This window comes from Oncorhynchus nerka, linkage group LG14, assembly GCF_034236695.1.
Source record: "Oncorhynchus nerka isolate Pitt River linkage group LG14, Oner_Uvic_2.0, whole genome shotgun sequence".
In the NCBI taxonomy this organism is placed as follows: Eukaryota; Metazoa; Chordata; class Actinopteri; order Salmoniformes; family Salmonidae; genus Oncorhynchus; species Oncorhynchus nerka.
In genome coordinates, this window is record NC_088409.1 from 47,473,285 (window position 1) to 47,495,084 (window position 21,800).

At 43.7% G+C, this 21,800-nt stretch overlaps 1 protein-coding gene across 5 annotated transcripts; it reads left to right on the forward strand.

Moving 5' to 3' along the window:
• Window positions 1–301: 301 nt before the first annotated feature.
• Window positions 302–20,098, forward strand: LOC115141340 (peroxisomal targeting signal 1 receptor-like). Of its 5 annotated transcripts, none has more exons than XM_029680102.2 (18): window positions 302–700; window positions 1,559–1,675; window positions 2,729–2,885; window positions 4,173–4,211; window positions 4,366–4,486; window positions 4,756–4,905; window positions 5,034–5,118; window positions 5,623–5,713; window positions 6,130–6,252; window positions 7,002–7,115; window positions 7,626–7,709; window positions 10,968–11,087; window positions 12,117–12,260; window positions 12,427–12,497; window positions 13,959–14,171; window positions 15,579–15,744; window positions 17,912–18,069; window positions 18,352–20,098. In XM_029680102.2, the coding sequence occupies exons 3-18, from the start codon at window positions 2,772–2,774 to the stop codon at window positions 18,590–18,592; spliced, it is 2,034 nt and encodes a 677-aa protein (XP_029535962.1). In that variant the 5' UTR covers window positions 302–700; window positions 1,559–1,675; window positions 2,729–2,771; the 3' UTR covers window positions 18,593–20,098. The 5 variants fall into 5 exon arrangements, with proteins under 5 accessions (XP_029535962.1, XP_029535963.1, XP_029535966.1 ...); XM_029680103.2 differs by having other exon boundaries at window positions 302–576; XM_029680106.2 differs by lacking the exon at window positions 7,002–7,115 and having other exon boundaries at window positions 303–700.
• Window positions 20,099–21,800: the final 1,702 nt, after the last annotated feature.

The window sequence follows — 21,800 nt, forward strand, 5'->3', positions numbered from 1 at the left end:
GTATTAATTGAATTGGGTAATAAACATATAGGAATTGAATTCCTCTAACAGATGGTTTGAGAGAATACATAAATTCCTTGGTATAAGCCTACATATATCAGGAATAACCAGATAATATTTTCGTTCCTCTCCTGAGATAATGAGAATTAGTTTTTTTTTTGTTTGAGACAGAAAATGATGTTGCCACAAAGCAGAACACATTTGTTGGACTTTGCAATTCATTCATACCTTGCGCAATGAAATGGCAAACCTTGCTGTCCCTTTGCGTTCTTCACCCACAGTCAATCAAGGTCATTGTTACATTGTTTCACCAAATGGAGCCAGAGATTGCAATTTCATCGAACATTTTTAGAATGTTACAATATTCGTAGGCATAAATGGCAACATCGATTTGCAGCGTTTACACACGCATAAACTCGTTCTGCGCACATTCCGTATTGTCTGTCATTCAACGTCTACGTCGATGCTGTTTGAGAATACGACTTGCAGGATTAACTGTGCGTCTGTGTGTGTTTTTTGTGGGTCATGGGGGAAAGAGCAGGACGTAAATAAAGAGACACGCGTTAATAAACACGGGTAAAGATTTACTTTCGCACTCAGTAGCTTCGCTGGATTCTTGAATTGCCAGCTATTTATTATCTTGTAAGCAGACAATTAAGAGGATAGTAGGAAGGTCTACAGTCAGTAGTAGTAGGTGGTGGTGAGTAGAACATTATGCTATCAATCGAATAATGGTCTGTCAACATTTTTGTAGCTAACTTGCTAGCATTTGGTCATCAACATGCATTGTGGCAAACGGGTAGCTAGCTAACCACGTATCTAGTTAACTTTCAATCTTTTACTGAATGTATTTTGCAAGCTCAACGCTCTCTAACTAACCATAATTAGCTAGCTACAGCCACTACACATTAGATACGTTAGCTAGCTAGCTAGTTAGCATACAGTACATATAATTGTGTAAAGTCAATGTTTAAGTGCTAATTGGGAGGACATTAATTTATGTAATGTGACCATATAAATCTAAAATTGTCTAGGACATGACTCACCCTTAACTTCTGTGCATGAACTATTGACATGGTGTAGGATGTGTGCAGTATAGTAGCTAGTTAGTATAGTATATAGTACCTACTGCCTATATGATGGCAATGGTTAGTTTTATGGTGCTCTTTGCATTCTCAAATGATGGTTTTCAGGTAAAAGCATTGCAATACTAACCTTGTGTTTTCAACTTGAGAAAGCATCATACCTAAATAACATTTTCATGCTGTCAGTCTCAACTTGAGAAGCCAACCTATATTTTTCTGTAGAGCCAATATAGCTACAGCATGCTGTCATACAGTGCAAAGTATTGACACCTCACTAGGAATACCTACTAACTGAATTAAACCCAGACACATTCACTCGTTTTGGGACCATGCATATTCATTAAGACTGTCTCTTCTATCCACGGTATTGTGTGTGTGTGTGTGTGTGTGTGTGTGTGTGTGTGTGTGTGTGTGAGAGAGAGAGAGACAGACAGACAGTGTTTATTAATATCTGTCTATAATCCTCTTAACAGGTCCCTAATCGTACAGCATCTGTTTGGGTCAGCGGAAAAAAATCCTTAAATCTAAACCCTAGTATAGCTACTGGACCACCTGTGGACTGGGTACAGTGTTGTCTCCCCTTATTTTAGGTAAGATTACTTGCAGTTGTGTGTGGTGCTGTTACTTTTTGTATTGTAGTAAGATGGTGGAAATGGGCATGTCTTAACTTCTCAGCTCCAGGGCTGACTGCATTATAGAAATTGTCATTACTGTATTTGTCTGAGAGGTTTAGTGAAGTTGAGTAGGCCACTATCTGTGCACGTCTGTTGTTGGCCTAGATAGTAGGTCAGCTATGTGAACAGCAGGTTCGTCTCGCTTTCCGACATTTGATTGCATTGACACACTGTTGTGAGGGAGAGGACTGTGGATCGGGGAATATTACTACAGCTTTGCAGTAGAGGGAGTTTCTTTGACTGTTGGTTGTCACCCTTTAATGTTTTCGTTCACTTAAAGGGCCAGGTGTGTATTTAAAGAGTGAGTTAAAGACTGAAAGCCAGTCGGAAGAGGGAAAGTGAAGCTCTAGCCTATTCTCACTCGGTCCTGTTGTGGAGCCGTGTGTGTGTGTGTTAAAAGCCAACCGATAGAGCATGTTAGATTAGGAGAGGACTATGAGACATTGGGTACTCGGGATGAGATTTCAATTTGGCCTGGCTAGCCCTCTCATCCTCAAATAGATCTCCATATCTCTCAAACAGCTCTCCCGTGTTGCTTTGATTGATGTAAAAGGTTGAAAAGAGAGTGATGACGCCCACCCAAACACAGCACAGGAGCTGAAGAAAAGGATAGCCTAGCTGTAGTAGGAAGGTAAATGACTTCCCAACAGTGAGCGGACATCCACATTTTTTTCTTATGTTTTTCTTGATACTGGTACACCGTCTTTGTATTCAAATGGTTTATCCTGAGCTGTCTTGCATGGGACCATGAAATGTGTTGGTGCCGGTCTATCTCTGCTTAATAGCTCACATTTGTTGTCTTGTTAGGCCCTCAATGAATGCAGAAAGAGTCTGGCACCCAGGCAGGATCCTGAATGTGATATTATCAAACTGAGTTAATTAGATTTTAAATGTTTGAAATGTACAAATAATTCCATCCATCGTCTAATCGATAAGTCAATGTTTTTATTCACTTCTTCCTCTCTTCAGCTCTAAGGTGGTCTGATTGGATACACCGCTGCCCGGTGTTGCCATGGCGATGCAGGAGCTGGTGGAGGGGGAGTGCGGGGGAGCCAATCCCCTCATGAAGTTGACGGGTCACATGACCCAGGAGGGAGGTGCTTGGAGGCACAGGTCAACGCCAACTGTGAGTAATCACCGGTAGAAATTAGAATAAAGAATTTATGGAATATGCACAGTAATCCATGTTCTGTTTTTTATATTCTTAGTTTGTTATTGGCCATGTTGCATTGATAGAAACTCCCTCACGACGCCAGTACAGCGGAGTCAATCACCACCTTCCGGAGACACCTGAAACCCCACCTCTTTAAGGAATACCTAGGATAGGATAAAGTAATCCTTCTCACCCCCCTTAAAAGATTTAGATGCACTATTGTAAAGTGGCTGTTCCACTGGATGTCATAAGGTGAACGCACCAATTTGTAAGTCGCTCTGGATAAGAGCGTCTGCTAAATGACTTAAATGTAAATGTAAATAGTTATTTTTCCTGGTCAACAATGGGACCCATCCAGTTTTTAAATTGGTGCGCCCAATTAAAAAAAGAAGTTGACATGAAATTTATGAGCACCATGACAAAAATTATTGAGAAAAGTCCATATGAATTCTGTCTACTTTAAGCACATGTTGTGACCTATAAAGTAATATGTAACACAGTAAAATACATTGTTTATTATAAAAGTTCAAATGAAATGACCAAGTCATTTGCGGAATATTAGGCTTCTACATTGTGAAAAAGCACTATTTACATGTTGAGATGCTTTACATTTAAAATTGTACACTTTCTCTTTAAAAACGTCAGGTTTGTGATTTCTATGATCATTGATCTCCTGAAGAAGCCATACCATTTCCTTTCTTTCTGTGCCCCCAAATATTTGGATATATTGGTGAAGTTACCGGTTTGTTAGCTAGCTAGCCAATGAGGTAACATGAATGAAAAAAGTGTAAACAAATGGTTAACGAGTAGTTTTCGAATGGCTCACAACATGGTTTATGAATGTAAAATGTGGTCCCGGCGATTCGCTACAGGAAGATAAAAAATGTAGTGCCTGTAATATGGGTCAGATCTTTTGACTTGGTTGGGCTATGAACAAGCTGTCGTAACGGAGCAACCGTGACATGATTGAATCTGCACTCGCTTTTTTTCCCTCTTAGCCACTCTGAAACAACAGTACAGCGGTGCCTTATTGCCACAACTATTATCTTGGAGATTTCTTTCCTAGTCGGGTAGAGCTCCCAAAATAAAACTCCTGGTCTCGCGCACAAACTTTGTCGCACGTTAGAGCCCTGGAACCATCTATACCCATACTTGAACGAGTTCATTCATCATAGTTTGTTTGGACCATACAACTTAGTTGTACTATAGCTTTCACAAATATATCTCACGGTATCACTTTCATCCCTCTTTTTCTCCTAGATTCCCCCTACACCCATTGAAATTGCAACAGAAGAAGAGGTCAGTCTCATATTACCTTCCTATTGATTCAAACTGTTGTGCTTTGTCTGCATATTCTAAAAAAGGAATATGAAAACGCGTTTAGTTCATGGGAGGTTTGTTAATCGTCATTGAAATAGGCTTGCGTTTGATGTTCTGCATGTGTGTCCTCCAGTTGGTGAATGAGTTCATGCAGCAGGCGCCTCCACGGCCCCCTCACAGCTTTGACATGGGCCAGTTACTGGAGGAAATGCAGCAGATCGATCAGCAGAGCTACAGACAGGCTCCACAGAGAGGTACACACACAGCAGTAATAGAATACCATATTATACTCTCCAACGCAGCAGAAGCAACATCATTATAGATTTGCGGTGTGCCTGCCCAGCTGCCCCGCAGCACTTTCATATTGTTAACCCGCAGGCTTTAGAACATGTGTTGACACTTCAAGACAGCTTTTTATTACGTTTTCCTGTACCTTCCATCCAAGTACTTGCACTGAAAAACACACTTTCTTTTACCAACGTGTGAAGAAAACAACACCCTTTCCCTCCTGTCCTGTCCGTAGCTCCGGGTGTAGCCGCGTTGGCCCTGTCTGGTGATTGGACGTCTGAGTTTCTGTCGGGAGTGGATGCCGCCACCGCCTCTTCAGGGCAGGCGGGACTTGGAGACCCGGCTGACGCTGATTGGACCAGAGAGTTCATCACCGATGGCACAGGTACATTTTTTTGAGTGTCAATGGTAGGCACAATTGCCAACCATTTGTTTGAATGTACTTTGTGGCCACGACTTCTAGCAGGTAGAGAAATAATCGGTATCTTTCTCTCTTCTCTCTCTCTCTCTCAGATCCCGGGCGTTGGGCAGAGGAGTATCTGGAGCAGTCAGAGGAGAAGCTATGGCTCGGAGACCTGGGAGAGAGGGAGCAAGAATGGTAATAATTGAGAGACCGAGAAAAACAGGAGAGCAAGGGACACGTAGATGGATACAGTGAACTTTTGAGAACGTTCCAGAGAAGATTGTGATGTTGAGCCGTTAAGTGTGTCTTAAAATCTTTGATGTCGTCCTTTCAGAACTCTGTTATTGCGTTCACTTTATAAAGACTTTGGCCATAACATAGCTCTAAGTCAAGAAAACAAAAAGAAAACCAGTTAATCCCACACACAGTCTTTTAGTTTGTGTATGTAATGCGTTGACCCAATAAGTAGCAGTCATTTAATTAGGTATTCAAAAGCGTCTTTTGATTCCATCCTTGTTGGAAATGATTTTTGAAAAGAGACAATGCATTTCAATTACAATATATTTACAAGGATACAGAGTGATTATGTAAAATGTACATTGTCTCTTTAACCCACTTGTTCTTTAAAAGGATCACTGTTAGAGACTCAGTTATCTGTTTAAATGAACCCTTTGATGTTAATGTTTGTCAATCCAATAGGACGAAAGAGTACCTACCAGGAGACGAACTGAAGCAAACAGCCAATGAGCTGGTCGCAAAGGTCAATGACCCCAAGTTACAGAACACTGAGGTGTGTGTGTTTGTGTTTCCATGTCACGTGTGTTTCATACTTTTTTTGTCTACATATCTATCCCCATACCCTTTCCTCATTCTTTGTCCATCAAAGTAATGTAGCTTTGTAATAACATAACAGGATCTTTGTAGTTTCTTTTGAAGTGTTCAGTGAGACACACTTCTTTGTAGTCAATTAGACATCAAAATGTTTCATGGGAAAGCATTTTACAGTGATGGACCGTAGTAGCATAGTGACTCTTTACAACCTGGTCTTCAGAACTGTTTGTGTGGTATCCAACTCCCCTGTCATTATTTGGGATTTGGCTAAAGCACAAACTGATTTAATGACCAGTCTAGGTCCATACGCCATTAGCCATAGCCATAATGGATATTGTGTCATTGTTATGTTGTTGTTGTTGTGTTGCACTGTAGTTCCTGCGGTTCATTAGGCAGATTGGCGAGGGCAGTGTCACAGTGGAGGACAGAGCAGGCAAACAGCACACAGATAGAGCTCAGGCCAAGGAGGCTCAGAACTGGGCCTCCAACCTCAACCAGGTAGGAGCCAACTTCCATTGAAGACACAAGGGGAAGGGTGCAACTGTCAACCTACAGGGAGCCATCTTGGCTCAAACTTCGTAATTTTGTGCCTCATGACCCCCCCCACGTCCCAGTATTTGGTGCAGACCCCTGCAAATGTTACTAACTACAAAACCAAGTTATGGCCATGAACTTTTCTGTATGTGAGCCTTGCACTAGGCTGTACAATGTATAATTTGGAAAAGGTATATGTAGAAATAAATTATTGTGGAAAAGAGAGCATTGTCCTTTCTATACATGCAATTTCTATATGCAGACTTCTGCCAATGAAAATCCTCTTAGCTGTTCCAGTCTTGAATCAGACTTCCAGTTCCCCTTGTGAAGTGAAGTCGTATGTTAACAGGGTTGGGGCAAATCATTTCTCAATTAAGGTAGGGGATTGAAAAATAATAATAGGCATTTTTGTATTGTTTTCATCAGGAATTGAATTCCAAGTCACTTCCTGAATAAGACCCCAGCCCTGGTGTTTACCCTTGAGTATGTAGTCATAGGAGTTCTCATTAACTGTGACATCTACTTTTCCCCCTTTGGCCCAGCTGTGAACTCTTGGCTTTCCCCTCCTTCGATTAATAACCCCCACTTCATTTGTACCAAATGAAAACTCCTCCATCCTCACCCCTCCCAAAACAAAAATCCACCCCCAATGCCTCACACCTGCGACAAAACAATCATGCCTCCCCCCGTTCTCCGCTCCCTGGTTGCCATAGTTCCTGGAGGAGACTGGGGGAGGGACTTTACCCTTGACAACCCAAGAGTGGGATCAGAAGCTTGCCAAAGCTAAGGCTAAACAGGCACATCAATGGGCTTCTGTCGTCAGGCAGGTAGGACCCCTGACGCCATGGTAACACTGCCCAGTGGCTCCGCAACCGGCTTTCTGTCAAGAAAGTTGCGTTGAGCTGATGATATTTTTCATCAGCCTTTTTTCACGGTAGTTTGATGGCTGTTTTTAGTGGCAGAATGTTGTGCCCCATGTAGGTTTTCCCGTAGTTTCTTAGCACTTTGTATAAACCCAAGGACGATGCATTGTTTTTGCAGATTTAAACTTGCATTTAGATTATAGCAATTACTTATAGAAAAGTAGTAAAGACGACCTGCACTAGTGGTGTATAGATTGTAGGGGAGAAAGGGAGTGGGAGAATGGGTGTGGTTTTCTGATTTGTTTTGCTTCTTCCCATTCCTTTATCTTGTCTTCCTCTTTCACCCCTCTTCCCCATCTTGTTCTGCTTCTCCTTTACTGTCACAACGTCAACATCCCACTTTAAATGTTGTTAAAGAGTTATGGACAACTTGGTGTCCACATCTACCATTGCTACCTCTTCCTTCCTGTTCAGGTCTCAGTGGAGTCAGCGGAATCATGGGTAGATGAGTTCGCCACAGCAGGTCCAGATTTCCAGCAAGCTAAAGCTGCTGTGGAGGTAAGAGAGATACGATACAATAGGAAAGATAACAGAATAATGACCATAAGTATTTTTAAACATCTTCCAAATTGTATCTATCAAGAATAATTCCAGCCCATGGCCTAATATTCACATAACTGGGCAAGGGTGCAGCTATGTGTGGGCCTGGGAGGGCATAGGCCCACCCTCTTAGGAGCCAGACCCAGCCAATAAAAATGAGTTTTTCCCCACAAAAGGGCTTCTGTTACAAACAGAAATACTCCAAAGCACCCCCTCAGACGATCCTGCAGGTGAAGACGCCGAATGTGGAGGTCCTAGTCTGGCGTGGGTACACATGGTCTACGGTTGTGAGGCCGGTTGGACGCACTGCCAAATTCTCTAAAATGACGTTAGAGAAGGCTTATGGTATGGAGAAATTAACATTCAATTATCTGGCAACAGCTCTGGTGGACATTCCTGCAGTCAGCATGCCAATTGCCCGCTCCCTCAACTTGAGACATCTGTTGTATTGTGTGACACAACTGCACATTTTAGAGTGGCCTTTTATTGTCCCCAGCACAAGGTGCACCTGCGTAATGATCGTGCTGTTTAATCAGCTTCTTGATAAGCCACACCTGTCAGGTGGATGGATTTTCTTGGCAAAGGAGGGAGACATGCTCACTAACAGGGATGTAAACACATTTTTGCACAACGTTTGAAAGAAATAAGCTTTTTGTGCATATGGAATGTTTCTGGGATCTTTTATTTCAGCTCATGAAACATGGAACCAACACTACATGTTGCGTTTATATTTTTGTTCAGTATATATTAAGCTCTTTCCATGTACTATATTGCACTAATAATGCCATTGCACATTTTCACTTCACAAATCAGGTAATTCTTTAAAAGTAATTTCCTCACCATCTTAGATAAGCATGCCCCGTTCAAAAAATGCAGAACTAAGAACTGATATAGCCCTTGGTTCACTCCAGACCTGACTGCCCTTGACCAGCACAAAAACATCCTGTGGCGGACTGCAATAGCATCAAATAGTCCCCAAGATATGCAACTGTTCAGGGAAGTCAGGAACCAATACACGCAGTCAGTCAGGAAAGCAAAGGCTAGCTTTTTCAAGCAAAAATTCACATCCTGTAGCTCTAACTCCAAAAAGTTTTGGGACACTGTAAAGTCCATGGAGAACAAGAGCACCTCCTCTCAGCTGCCCACTGCATGGAGGCTAGGTAACACGGTCACCACTGATAAATCCATGATTATCGATTTCAATAAGCATTTCTCAACGGCTGGCTACTCCAACCCAAGCCAACAGCATCTCCTCCCCCGCAGCTACTCGCCCAAGCCTCCCCAGCTTCTCCTTCACCCAAATCCAGACAGAAGATGTTCTGAAAGAGCTGCAAAACCTGGACCCATACAAATCAGCTGGGCTAGACAATCTGGACTCTCTCTTTCTAAAACTATCCACCACCATTGTTGCAACCCCTATTACCAGCCTGTTCAACCTCTCTTTCGTATCTTCCTAGATCCCTAAAGATTGGAAAGCTGCCGCGGTCATCCCCCTCTTCAAAGGGGGTGACACCCTAGACCCAAACTGTTTCAGACTTATATCCATCCTGCCCTGCCTATCTAAAGTCTTCGAAATCCAAGTTAATAAACATATCACTGACCATTTCAAATCCCACCGTACCTTCTCCGCTGTGCAATCCGGCTTCCGAGCCGGTCACGGGTGCACCTCAGCCACGCTCAAGGTACTGAACGATATCATAACCACCATCGATAAAAGACAGTACTGTGCAGCCGTCTTCATCGACCTGGCCAAGGCTTTCGACTCTATCAATCACCATATTCTTATCGGCAGACTCAATAGCCTTGGTTTTTCTAATGACTGCATTCCCTGATCCACCTCTACGCAGATGACACCATTCTGTATACTTCTGGCCCTTCCTTGGACACTGTGCTAATTAACCTCCAAACGAGCTTCAATGTCATGCAACACTCCTTCCGTGGCCTCCAACTGCTCTTAAACTCTAGTAAAACCAAATGCATGCTTTTCAACTATTTGCTGCCCACACCCGCCCGCCTGACTAGCATCACGACCCTGGACGGTTCCGACCTAGAATATGTGGGCAACTATAAATACCTAGGTGTCTGGCTAGACTGTAAACTCTCCTTCCAGACTCATATTAAACATCTCCAATCCAAAATAAAATCTAGAATCTGCTTTCTATTTCGCAACAAAGCCTCCTTCACTCACGCCGCCAAACGTACCCTAGTAAAACTGACTATCCTACCGATCCTCGACTCTGGCGATGTCATCTACAAAATAGCTTCCATCACTCTACTCAGCAAACTGGATGCAGTCTATCACAGTGCCATCCGTTTTGTTACCAAATCACCTTATACCACCCACCACTGCGACCTGTATGCTCTAGTCGGCTGGCCCTCGCTACATATTCGTCACCAGACCCACTGGCTCCAGGTCATCTATAAGTCTATGCTAGGTAAAGCTCCGCCTTATCTCAGTTCACTGGTCACGATAACAACACCCACCCGTAGCACACGTTCCAGCAGGTATATCTCACTGATCATTCCCAAAGCCAACACCTCATTTGGCCGCCTTTCCTTCCAGTTCTCTGCTGCCAGTGACTGGAACGAATTGCAAGAATCTCTGAAGTTGGATACTTTTATTTCCCTCACCAACTTTAAACATCAACTATCTGAGCAGCTAACGATCGCTGCAGCTGTACATAGTCCATCTGCAAATAGCCCACCCAATCTACCTACCTCATCCCCATACTGTTTTTATTTTATTTACTTACTATTTAATTGTAATTATTCGCTCCTATGGCCTCCTCATGCCCTTTGCACACACTGTATATAGACTTTCTTTTTTCTGTGTCATTGACTTGTTTTTTGTGTTATTGGCTAGTTTATTGTTTACTCCATGTGTAACTCTGTGTTGTTGTCTGTGTCACACTGCTTTGCTTTATCTTGGCCAGGTCGCAGTTGCAAATGATAACTTGTTCTCAACTAGCCTACCTGGTTAAATAAAGGTGAAATAAATAAATAAATACTAAATAAAATTACCATGTATCATTTGCTTAAAGTACACTGTTTTTAGAACCTTTATCAAAGTTCACATTGGCCCTTGGGCATCCCCTAAAAATAGTGGTTTGGGACCAATGTTAGGGGGATTCCCACAGCAACTGGTATGATGATGATGCCCAGCACCCCCATCATTTGACCCCTGACTTTGACATTGTGATTGTTCCTCTGTATCAGAGCGACGTGGACTTCTGGGAGAAGCTGCAGCAGGAGTGGGAGGAGATGGCCAAGAGAGACGCAGAAAGTCACCCCTGGCTCTCCGATTTTGACCAGATGCTCAGTAGCTCCTACGACAAGGTACTTGACATAGCTTCCTATCCACCTGTGGAAGTGGTGTTGGAGGGCCAGTAGGAGGCACTCTTTACTCTGGTCTAAAAAAAAATATCCCAATGCCCCAGGTCAGTGATTGGGGACATTGCCCAGTGTATGATGCGGTCTTTTGGATGGGACGTTAAACAGGTGCCCTGACTCTCTGTGGTCACTAAAGATACCATGGCACTTATCATAAGAGTAGGGATGTTGGCCTCCAGAGTGGCACATTGGTCTAAGGCACTGTATCGCAGTGATAGCTGTGCGAATAGAGATTCTGGGTTTGAGTCCAGGCTCTGTCGCAGCCGGCCGCGACTGGGAGACCCATGGGGCTGCGCACTATTGGCCTAGTGTCGTATGGGTTGGGGGAGGGTTTGGCCAGCAGGGATGTCCTTGTCCCATCGCGCACTAGCAACTCCTGTTGTGGGCTGGGCGCAGTGCACGCTGACACGGTCGCCAGGTGTATGGTATTTCCTCTGACACATTGGTGCGGCTGGCTTCCGGGTGAAGTGGGCATTGTGTCAAGAAGCAGTTCGGCATGGTTGGGTTGTGTTTTTGAGGACGCAAGGCTCTCGACCTTCGCTTCTCCCGAGTCCGTACGGGAGTTGCAGCGATGAGACAAGACTGTAACTACCAATTGGATACCACGAAAAAGGGGTAAAAAATATATTTTTTAATAAAGAGTAGTTATGTTAACCCCGGTGTCCATGGCCACCTAATCAACCCCAGCTTCCAACTGGCTCATTCATCCCCCTCCTCTCCCCTCTAACTCTTCCCCAGGTTGTTGCTGTAAATGAGAATGTGTTCTCCGCCAACTTACCTGGTTAAAAATAAGGGTTCGTTTTTAGTTAAGGATAAGTTTAGCCTTCTAGATCACAATGAATATGTTCAGCATGCCTACCTGTCCAGGCTAAAAAAAACTGCCTTGTCTTGTTTGCTAAATTGCTGTTCATTTAACTCTCTCTCTATTTCTTCCTCCCTTTCTCTTTCCCTCCCTCACTCTCTCATCCCCTCCAGGGGTACCAGTTTGAGGAGGACAACCCGTACCTGTCCCACCAGGACCCCCTTGCTGAAGGGGTGAAGAGGATGGAGGCAGGGGACATCCCTGGGGCCGTGCGTCTGTTTGAGAGTGCCGTACAGAGAGAACCAGACAACCAGCTGGTAAGACACTCAGTAATTATTAATTCTGATTTAATAATATCTCGAGGTGAAATTATTTCTGGCTAACAAGCGCTGGTGACTAAGGGGGTTCTTTCCTACCCTGTTAGCATTAGGTGGGTAAAGAGAACTAAGCACTCTCACACCTTTTCCTGCTTCTTTTTTTTAGGCATGGCAATATCTGGGAACCTGTCAGGCAGAGAATGAACAAGAGTTTGCAGCCATCAGTGCCCTCCGCAGGTAAAGAGTTGGAATAGCAGCCTCACTGACTGGAGAGAAGTCCCTAGTGTGTCCCAAGTGGCACCCTATTCCCTATATAGGGCACCCATAGGGCTCTGGCCAGAAGTAGTGCACTATATAGAGCAGGGGTGTCAAACTCATGTCGACCTGGGGGGCGCATTCTGTCTTCAACAAGGTCCGGAGGGCCACACTGAAAATGTGTTATTTCCTTGCTGTCAAAATATGCAAAAACATTTCCTCTTCATCGTTTAGAGTTTTTTTATGCTCCCTGATTCTAGCTTTTGTTTCAGTGATTGTTAGCAAGCTGGACAGAGTGAGGAAACTGTATGAATGTAGGTCCATTATATACTGAACAAATATATAAACGCAACATGCAACAATTTCAACAGTTTTACTGAGTTACAGTTCATTTAAGGAAATCATTCAATTGAAAAAAATCATTAGGCCCTAATCTATGGATTTCACATGACTGTGCAGGGGCGTGGGCCTGGGAGTGCATAGGCCCACCCACTTGGGAGCCAGGCACTGCCAATCAGAATTAGTTTTCCCCACAAAAGGGCTTTATTACAGATAAAAAATACTCTGTTTCATCAGTTGTCCGGGTGTCTGGTCTCAGAGATGCCACAGGTGAAGAAGCCGGATGTGGAGGTCCTGGGCTGGGATTGGTTACACGTGATCTGCGGTTGTGAGGCAGGTTGGACATACTGCCAAATTCTCTAAAACAACATTGGAGGCAGCTCATGGTTGAGAAATTAACATTAAATTATCTGGCAAAAGCTCTGGTGGACATTCCTACAGTCAGTATGCCAATTGCATGCTCCCTCAACTTGAGACATCTGTGGTGTTGTGTGACAAAACTGCACGTTTTAGAGTGGCCTTTTATTGTCCCCAGCACATGCACCTGTGTAATGATCAGTAGTGGAAAAAGTACCCAATTGTCATACTTGAGTAAAAGTAAAGATACCTTAATAGAAAAGTACAAGTAAAAGTGAGTCACCCAGTAAAATTCTACTTGAGTAAAAGTATTCGGTTTTAAATATACTCAAGTATCAATGTAATTGCTAATATGTACTTCAGTATCAAAAGTTAAAGTATAAAATGAAACATGGGACCAACACTTTAAAAAATAAAATAATAATTTAACCACCCTTGAGCCGCATTGAATTGGCTTGTATGTTTTACACCCCTGATATAGAGAATTTGGGTGCCTTTTGGGACATAGCTCCTTTGTGACAATAAGAGTATGTCATGAAGTATGTACTTATTTGATTTATGAATACATGTTTTATGTGTGGCTCGAATACAAAGATGCTGTGATAAGCAGGAACTTGGGTGCGAAATAGGAAGTCCTCGAAGTTACATGATGCCTGTGACGCAACATTTTCTCGGGTTCACTCACCTTTCTCTCTCCCTCTTTTTTTTCTCTCTGTCTCTTGTTCCCTCTTTTTGTATCGCCGTTAGATGCATAGAGTTGAAGAAGGACAACCTGACCGCTCTGATGGCTCTGGCTGTCAGTTTCACCAATGAATCGCTGCACAGGCAGGCCTGTGAGACCCTTCGCGATTGGCTGAGGCACAACCCCGCATACCGGCCAGTCCTGGAGCAGAGTGAACGGGAGCGAGAGAAGGACAGAGGGACCAGAGAGAGTGAGAGATTTGGCTCACTGCTGCCCGAGTGAGTGGACCTATTTCATTGTGTACAAATGTGGTGTGTGTGTATATTCAGCATATACTTATAACTGCTAATCAATATAACACAATATGAATTACAGGATGTTCTTCTGTATTTTCTCATGTTTTACAGTGGGACAAAAAAGTATTTAGTCAGCCACCAATTGTGCAAGTTCTCCCACTTAAAAATATGAGAGAGGCCTGTAATTTTCATCATAGGTACACTTCAACTATGACAGACAAAATTAGGGGGGAAAATCCTGAAAATCACATTGTACGATTTTTAATAATTTTTAATAATGTTTTGCAAATTATGGTGGAAAATTAGTATTTGGTCACCTACAAACAAGCAAGGACCAAAATAACAAAGCCTACCATCAGTAACACACTACGCCGCCAGGGACTCAAATCCTGCAGTGCCAGACGTGTCCCTCTGCTTAAGCCAGTACATGTCCAGGCCGGTCTGAAGTTTGCTAGAGAGCATTTGGATGATCCAGAAGAAGATTGGGAGAATGTCATATGGTCAGATGAAACCAAAATATGACTTTTTGGTAAAAACTCAACTCGTCGTGTTTGGAGGACAAAGAATGCTGAGTTGCATCCAAAGAACACCATACCTACTGTGAAGCATGGCGGTGGAAACATCATGCTTTGGGGCTGTTTTTCTGCAAAGGGACCAGGACGACTGATCCGTGTAAAGGAAAGAATGAATGGGGCCATGTATTGTGAGATTTTGAGTGAAAACCTCCTTCCATCAGCAAGGGCATTGAAGATGAAATGTGGCTGGGTCTTTCAGCATGACAATGATCCCAAACACACCGCCCGGGCAACGAAGGAGTGGCTTCGTAAGAAGCATTTCAAGGTCCTGGAGTGGCCTAGCCAGTCTCCAGATCTCAACCCCATAGAAAATCTTTGGAGGGAGTTGAAAGTCCGTGTTGCCCAGCAACAGCCCCAAAACATCACTGCTCTAGAGGAGATCTGCATGGAGGAATGGGCCAAAATACCAGCAACAGTGTGTGAAAACCTTATGAAGACTTACAGAAAACATTTGACCTCTGTCATTGCCAACAAAGGGTATATAACAAAGTATTGAGAAACTTTTGTTATTGACCAAAGACTTATTTTCCACCATAATTTGCAAATAAATTCATTAAAAATCCTACAATGTGATTTTCTGGATTTTTTTTCTCATTTTGCCTGTCATAGTTGAAGTGTACCTATGATGAAAATTACAGGCCTCTCTCATCTTTTTAAGTGGGAGAACTTGCACAATTGGTGGCTGACTAAATACTTTTTTGCCCCACTGTATGTCACGAAAACATGGGTTCTATCTGTTGGCTTAAAATATCACAATTGTTAAATCATCTCCCTCCTTTTTCCCATCTCCTGTGCCTTCCTCCCCCACTCTCAGATCTTTGTTTACCGAGGTGCAGTCCCTGTTCCTCAGTGCGGCGAACTCTGAACCCGCCTGCGTCGACCCCCAGCTACAGTGTGGCCTGGGAGTCCTCTTCAATCTGAGCGGGGAGTATGACAAGGCCGTGGACTGTTTCACCGCAGCCCTCTCCGTCACACCACAGGTACGCTATCGGGTTCTCCTCTTCACCGCGGCCCTCTCTCACACCACAGGTACACTAGCAGGTTATCCACTTCACAGCAGCCCTCTCTGTCACACCACAGGTACACTAGTAGGTTATCCACAATCTGTGGTTCATGTGTGTTTGGAGAATAAACACACTTGATTATAATTTGCTTAATTTGATTTAAACAGCATAAAGTTGATAAATTTAAAAATGTGTTCGAATACATGCATCCTTCCTTGCTTGCTTCCTTGAAGTAATTTCTGATCTGTATGCTAAATGGTTACTTGAAAGCAATTGGGTCCATCTCATTGTAAAAAGTATTGTGATCAACCTTTTTTTATTTATTTTGAGACGGTGGGTCACAGGTACAAAAACGATAAAAGAAATGCATACATAGATAACACAACCCAGTCCCCATCCACCCTCCCACATCCTCCCTCCCCACCCAGAAACCATGTTTCTAACCCCTTCCCATCCAGCAACCGAAGTTGCCTATCAGTCCCCCTCCCACCTATCCATCCCGTGTCACCCCTTACATTCCTGATAAATCCCCGCCAGCCCTCCCTAAGATTGCAAGAGACCCCTCCGTACCACCCTTTCCCTGTGGGCCTGAAAGCAAAGAAAGTAACAAAAGTTCAAATATATATACAGTATATTATTCTGTATCATATTCTGTTCCAGTTAAAGGGTTGTTCAGACTCAATTAGATCTGTGGACCATACCTCATTGTTTTAATCATAGACTGTCATATACTTAAAGGAAGGAGACCGGGAAATGCATTTTTAGGTATTCCAAAAGGGTCTATTACTTTCCTCCTCTTCAAACGGTATGTCTAACCCCCCCCCCTCCCCTTTTTAACTTTCTTTCCCTATTCAAACTTTTTTTCTCTCTGAAACTACCCATCCCTAGTCACATGTAGCTAGCAGTTACCTCCTTGTGCTTCTGTGTTGCCCTTCCCTTTTCACAGGCACTAACTGCCCCCTCTTGAACAACTTTACTCGGCTCACCTTTTGTTTCAATTAACGGATGTTCTCTCTCTTTCTCACTCTTGTCTTTACCTTCTGTGCTGGGGGTCTGAGGTGGACTCTTCTCCCTCATCCAGACAGCTGTCTCTCTCTCCTCCTTCAGCCTTCTGGGTCTTGTTGAGGGGGTATTGTTGTGCTGGCCTGTTGTTTGGGTCTTTGCTGTCTCGAGTGTTCTGGACAGCTCCTTGAGCTGTGCCAGCTTTATCTCCAGCTTGGTCCATTTCTCCCTCGGATCAATGCAGGAGCAGTGTGGGACCTGGGTTTTCTCAGGTCTAGGGGATGGGACACTCCTCTTGGGGCTGCTCGTCTATGGGGTGGGGACGTGGTCCAAGGATGAGCTTCTTATGCTGTGCTCTCTCTTTGATCTTGTAGAAGTCCTGCTGAAAACAGTTTGAGGCTGCCCTGCAACAATAGTGCACCAATACTGTTCCAGATCTGTACAGGTTGACATAACCTTTTTCAGTGTCAGGGTCTTCATTGTCCATTATTCTTAGTTTCCACCCTTTGCTCGTACCCTCTTTCTTAACAGAAGGGTAACTGTGCCATGCAATGTGAGGAAAAAGAGGTGTATGATCCCTGGTTTGTAAGTCAGCAAATAGTGTCTCTGGATTGTCCTTAAGGAGCTTCTGTTTGTACTGTTTCTGTTTCATGTTTAATTTCCGGGGGGTACTGTTTTATGATGGCCTCTGCACAGGGGTGGGGGGAGCTGTGATGGTCTGCTGTCATTGTTGGCTTTCACACCTTTCATTTCACACCACAGTGTGCAAATGCCGTTGCAGCCGGGACGTCTGTCCTGAGTCTGTATAGTAAGATATCTAGAGATTGCTATAATGTATTTTACTTCTTGGCTTTAGAAGTAGCTTCAGACTGAACATCTACTCACTCAGTTGCAGGTTGGGTGGTATTTTCAGGTTTCTCTGGAGCTTCTTATGCTGATTGTTGGTTTGCTAGAAAGTTTGCTGGATAATTCTTGGCAGTAAGTCACTTTGTCCAAAATCAAGGTTGTAAGTTAGAATTTTTCAATTTGGTGTTTAGGTAATGCAGAGGGTAGTTTTCTGTATAAGTCTATGTGGAAAAACTTCAAATGTATCCAACACTAATTCAGGAGCTCATGACCTCTCTGTCTCCCTCTCTCTCAGGACTATCTGCTGTGGAATAAACTGGGCGCCACGCTGGCCAATGGAAGCCGCTCAGAGGAGGCTGTTGCCGCCTATAGGAGGGCGCTTGAACTGCAGCCAGGCTTCATCCGCAGTCGGTACAACCTGGGAATCAGCTGTGTCAACCTAGGAGCCCACAGGTGAGATGGAGAGCCTTTTGTGGCCATTTTGTGGCCACCGTTTTGTTTTTAAAAAATCACACTTTCTTTTAAAAATATTTGATCAAAACCACTTAAAACACTGTACTTTCTTAAGTTCGTCGAAGTTAAGTTGTAGATTCAGGTCATACCAGGAGTAGAAATTGACTTTATATAATGTATTGACTTTGTTCACAATATAATTATTTTTGCCTTATTAAAAATCTATTGAATGCACCAGAATAACAATTTCAATTTGACCCCTATTCTCTTCCTGGTTTACAGAGAGGCCGTGGAGCACTTCCTGGAAGCCCTGTCCCTGCAGCGCCAGGCGTCGGGGGAGGGCGAGAAGGTCAGTGCCAGCCGGGGCCCTGGGAGCACCGCAGCCACCATGATGTCCGATAACATCTGGTCCACCCTGCGCATGGCCTTAAACATGATGGGAGAGAGCTCGCTAGATGTGGCGGCCGACCGGCGAGACCTCGACACGCTGCTCTCCTACTTCTGTCAGGCGGGGGGGGAATGAAGGTGTGGGAGGGAGAGGGGCAGGAGGAGAGTTGATAGTGTGTGTGTGCGCACACTTAGGGGAGGAAGGTGTCTGGGAGAGGTAGAGAGAGAAAAGGAAGAGAGAGAGATGTCCTGTCCACAAACAACCCATTAACCCTATAGGCACTTCATATAAACCTGAAATGATTGGATATGTATAAACAACATGGAAGTAGCTCCTTTCGTAGCATTTCTGCCATCTTATAACTACCAGGGTTGGGGTCAGTTTACTTCCTGAATTGAAATGGAACGGACTCCAACCCTGATACCTATCCAATCCTTTCAGGAAGAGAGGGATGATGAACTGTGACAAGGGGAGAGTAGGACGAAGGGGAGGAGAGGTGAGAAGGACATTTGATGTGTCTTTCAGTAACCAAGGGAATGCACAGGGTACACCAGGTGTATTGAATACATACTATTTCCTCCCCTGATCACTCTGACATCACCTGGTTGCCAGTTGGTTCCTACTTTTTTCATTATCATGTTTGGCACAAAGCAGAAACAGACTGGCACCCAGACTAGTTCACAGATGTCTGGTTTGTTCCCCTCTGTCCTCAGCAACTGGCGCAGGGATGTTCTTGTCGTGTCCCTCATAATCAGAGGCATCGTCATGCCTGTTGAAACTGAGGAGCCACTTGACTCCCTTAGTTTCATTCAGCCCTATGATCCATTGGATACTAGTGAAAAGTTTGCACCTTAGGTTTTCCAGAGGGAATAAAACGGACAAGGTCGAGCAAAATATCAAGTTGAGATGAATGTTCCTGTAATGTATAGAGAAGATAGGATCATGTTTATTTGGAGGACCTTTGTTTTTCGTGTTTTATTCCCCCTTGAAAATAAGAAGTTCAAACGTTGTAAAGCTGGCTTACTGGTTCCGAAATCAATTGCTGAAGGTTAAAAAAGAGATCATTACAGTAATAGATAGATATCTGGCTTTGGAGCAGGGGTGCTGAACGCCAGTCCTTGAGGGCCACAGTGTCTTTAGTTCCCCCCCTACCCCCATATTTTATAGAGATCGGAGAATGAATTATACTCCTACTCAGTCCAATCAATGACATATCAATCAATGAAGTACTTGAGAGAAATGAAAGACTGCTGACATGAGTTGTACACACCAGAGTCGTATTCACTAGTAGGAACCCAATGGAAGCGAACGGGGAGGGACCTACCTGAATTTGTCCGACAAGAAGCGCTTGTTTTCATTTTCTGTTGCTACAGTGTGCAATAATGAATGACTCAGCTTTGGACAGAGGATGACATCAGTGTAAAGGGGATGGTATACTGAAAGAGGTGTCTTTGGACTTCTTCCCTCCCTCAACCCTTATTTCTTCAAACAAATGCCCTTGTAAAATAATTAGCTTAATTGTAAAATAATGCTTTTTTGCCATATTGTCTGTACTATAATTATTGTACTGTTTTCAAAATAGTTAACCATACTGTAATGATTATTCATGTGATATTCAGCAATAAAGCTCTGACTCATTGATTAGGTCTACTTTTCATGTTTGAAAGGGCAGTAATTTCCCATATTTGTATTTTCCTTGGCCAGTTGCAGACCAAAAATGACCCAGGATTAGGCTGCTTTTACAGCCCGAAAAAGCAAATGGTCAATGTAGTTTGTTAATTCAGCCAAGAGTATCTCCTACAGGGACTACTTTGTTTTGCACGTATCCAGCTCTTTCTATGAATAGTTAAGTAGCATACAACAAGTGGACAAGTACTTGTAAGTACAAGGGGGTTTGGGCGGTGCATGTACATTCACATATGTATTCACAAGGTAAGTATTTGGCTTTCAAATACACTGCATATACAAAAGTATGTGGACACCCTTTCAAATGAGTGGATTTGGCTATTTAAGCCACACTCGTTGCTGATGGGTGAAAAACTTGCGCACACAGCCATGCAATCTCCATATACAAATATTGGTAGTAGAATAGCCTTACTGAAGAGCTCAGTGACATTCAATTTGGCACTGTCATAGGATGCCACCTTTCCAACAAGTCAGTTTGTCAAGTTTCTGCCCTGCTAGACCTGCCCCGGTCAACTGTAAGTGCTGTTATTGTGAAGTGGAAATGTCTAGGAGCAACAATGTCTCAGCCAGGAGGTGGTAGGCCACACAAGCTCAGAACTGGACCGCTGAAGCGCACCTATTGTGTAAAAATCTTCTCTCCTTGGTTGCAACACACTACCGTGTTCCAAACTGCCTCTGGAAGCAACGTCAGCAAAATAACTTCGTCGGGAGCTTCATGAAATGGGTTTCCATGGCTGAGCAGCCACACACAAGCCTAAGATCACTATGTGCAAGGCCAAGCGTCGGCTGGAGTGGCGTAAAACTCCCCGCCATTGGACTCTGGAGCAATGGAAACGCGTTCTCTGGAGTGATGAATCATGCTTCACCATCTGGCAGTCAGTTGGACGAATCTGGGTTTGATGGATGCCAAGGAAAAAGCTACTTGCCTCAATGCAAAGTGCCCAATGTAAAGTTTGGTGTCGAAGGAACAATGGTCTGAGGCTGTTTTTCATGGTTTTGGGCTAGGCCCCTTAGTGAAAGGAAATCTTAACGCTACAGCATACAATGTGCTTCCAACTTTGTGGCAACAGTTTGGGGAAAGCCCTTTCCTGTTTCAGCATGACAATGCCCTTGTGGAAAAAGTGAGGTCCATACAGTAATGGTTTGTTGAGATCAGTGTGGAATAACTTAGCTGGCCTGCACAGAGCCCTGACCTCAACCCCATCGAACACCTTTGGGCTAATTGGAATGCCGACTGCCAGCCAGGCTTAATCGCCTAACATCAGTGCCCAACTTCACTAATGCTCTTGTGGCCGAATGGAGTCCCTGCAGCAATGTTCCAACATCTAGTGGAAAGCCTTCCTAGAAGAGTGGAGGTTGTTATAGCAGCAAAGGGGGGCCAACTCCATATTAATGCCCATGATTTTGGAATGACATGTTCAACGAGCAGGTGTCCACATACTTTTGGTCATGTAGTGTATGTTGCATTGCCCAATATTGGCAATTATCAAACAAAAGTTCAAATGTATGCCTACGATTTCTATCTGCCAATGAAAATCATCATAGCTGTTCTCTTGAATCAGACTTCCAGTTCCCCTTGTCAAGTGAAGTCATACAGTATGTTTTTAACAGTTGGGGCAAATCATTTTTCAATTTAGGTAGGGGAGGAAATATAATC

Coding starts and splice junctions, on each gene's coding strand:
- LOC115141340 (XM_029680102.2), top strand. CDS start 2,772: ATGGCGATGCAGGAGCTGGTGGAGGGGGAGTGCGGGGGAGCCAATCCC. Junction 4,487..4,755: donor CAGACAGGCTCCACAGAGAG/GTACACACACAG, acceptor TCCTGTCCGTAG/CTCCGGGTGTAGCCGCGTTG. Junction 6,253..7,001: donor GGGCCTCCAACCTCAACCAG/GTAGGAGCCAAC, acceptor TGGTTGCCATAG/TTCCTGGAGGAGACTGGGGG.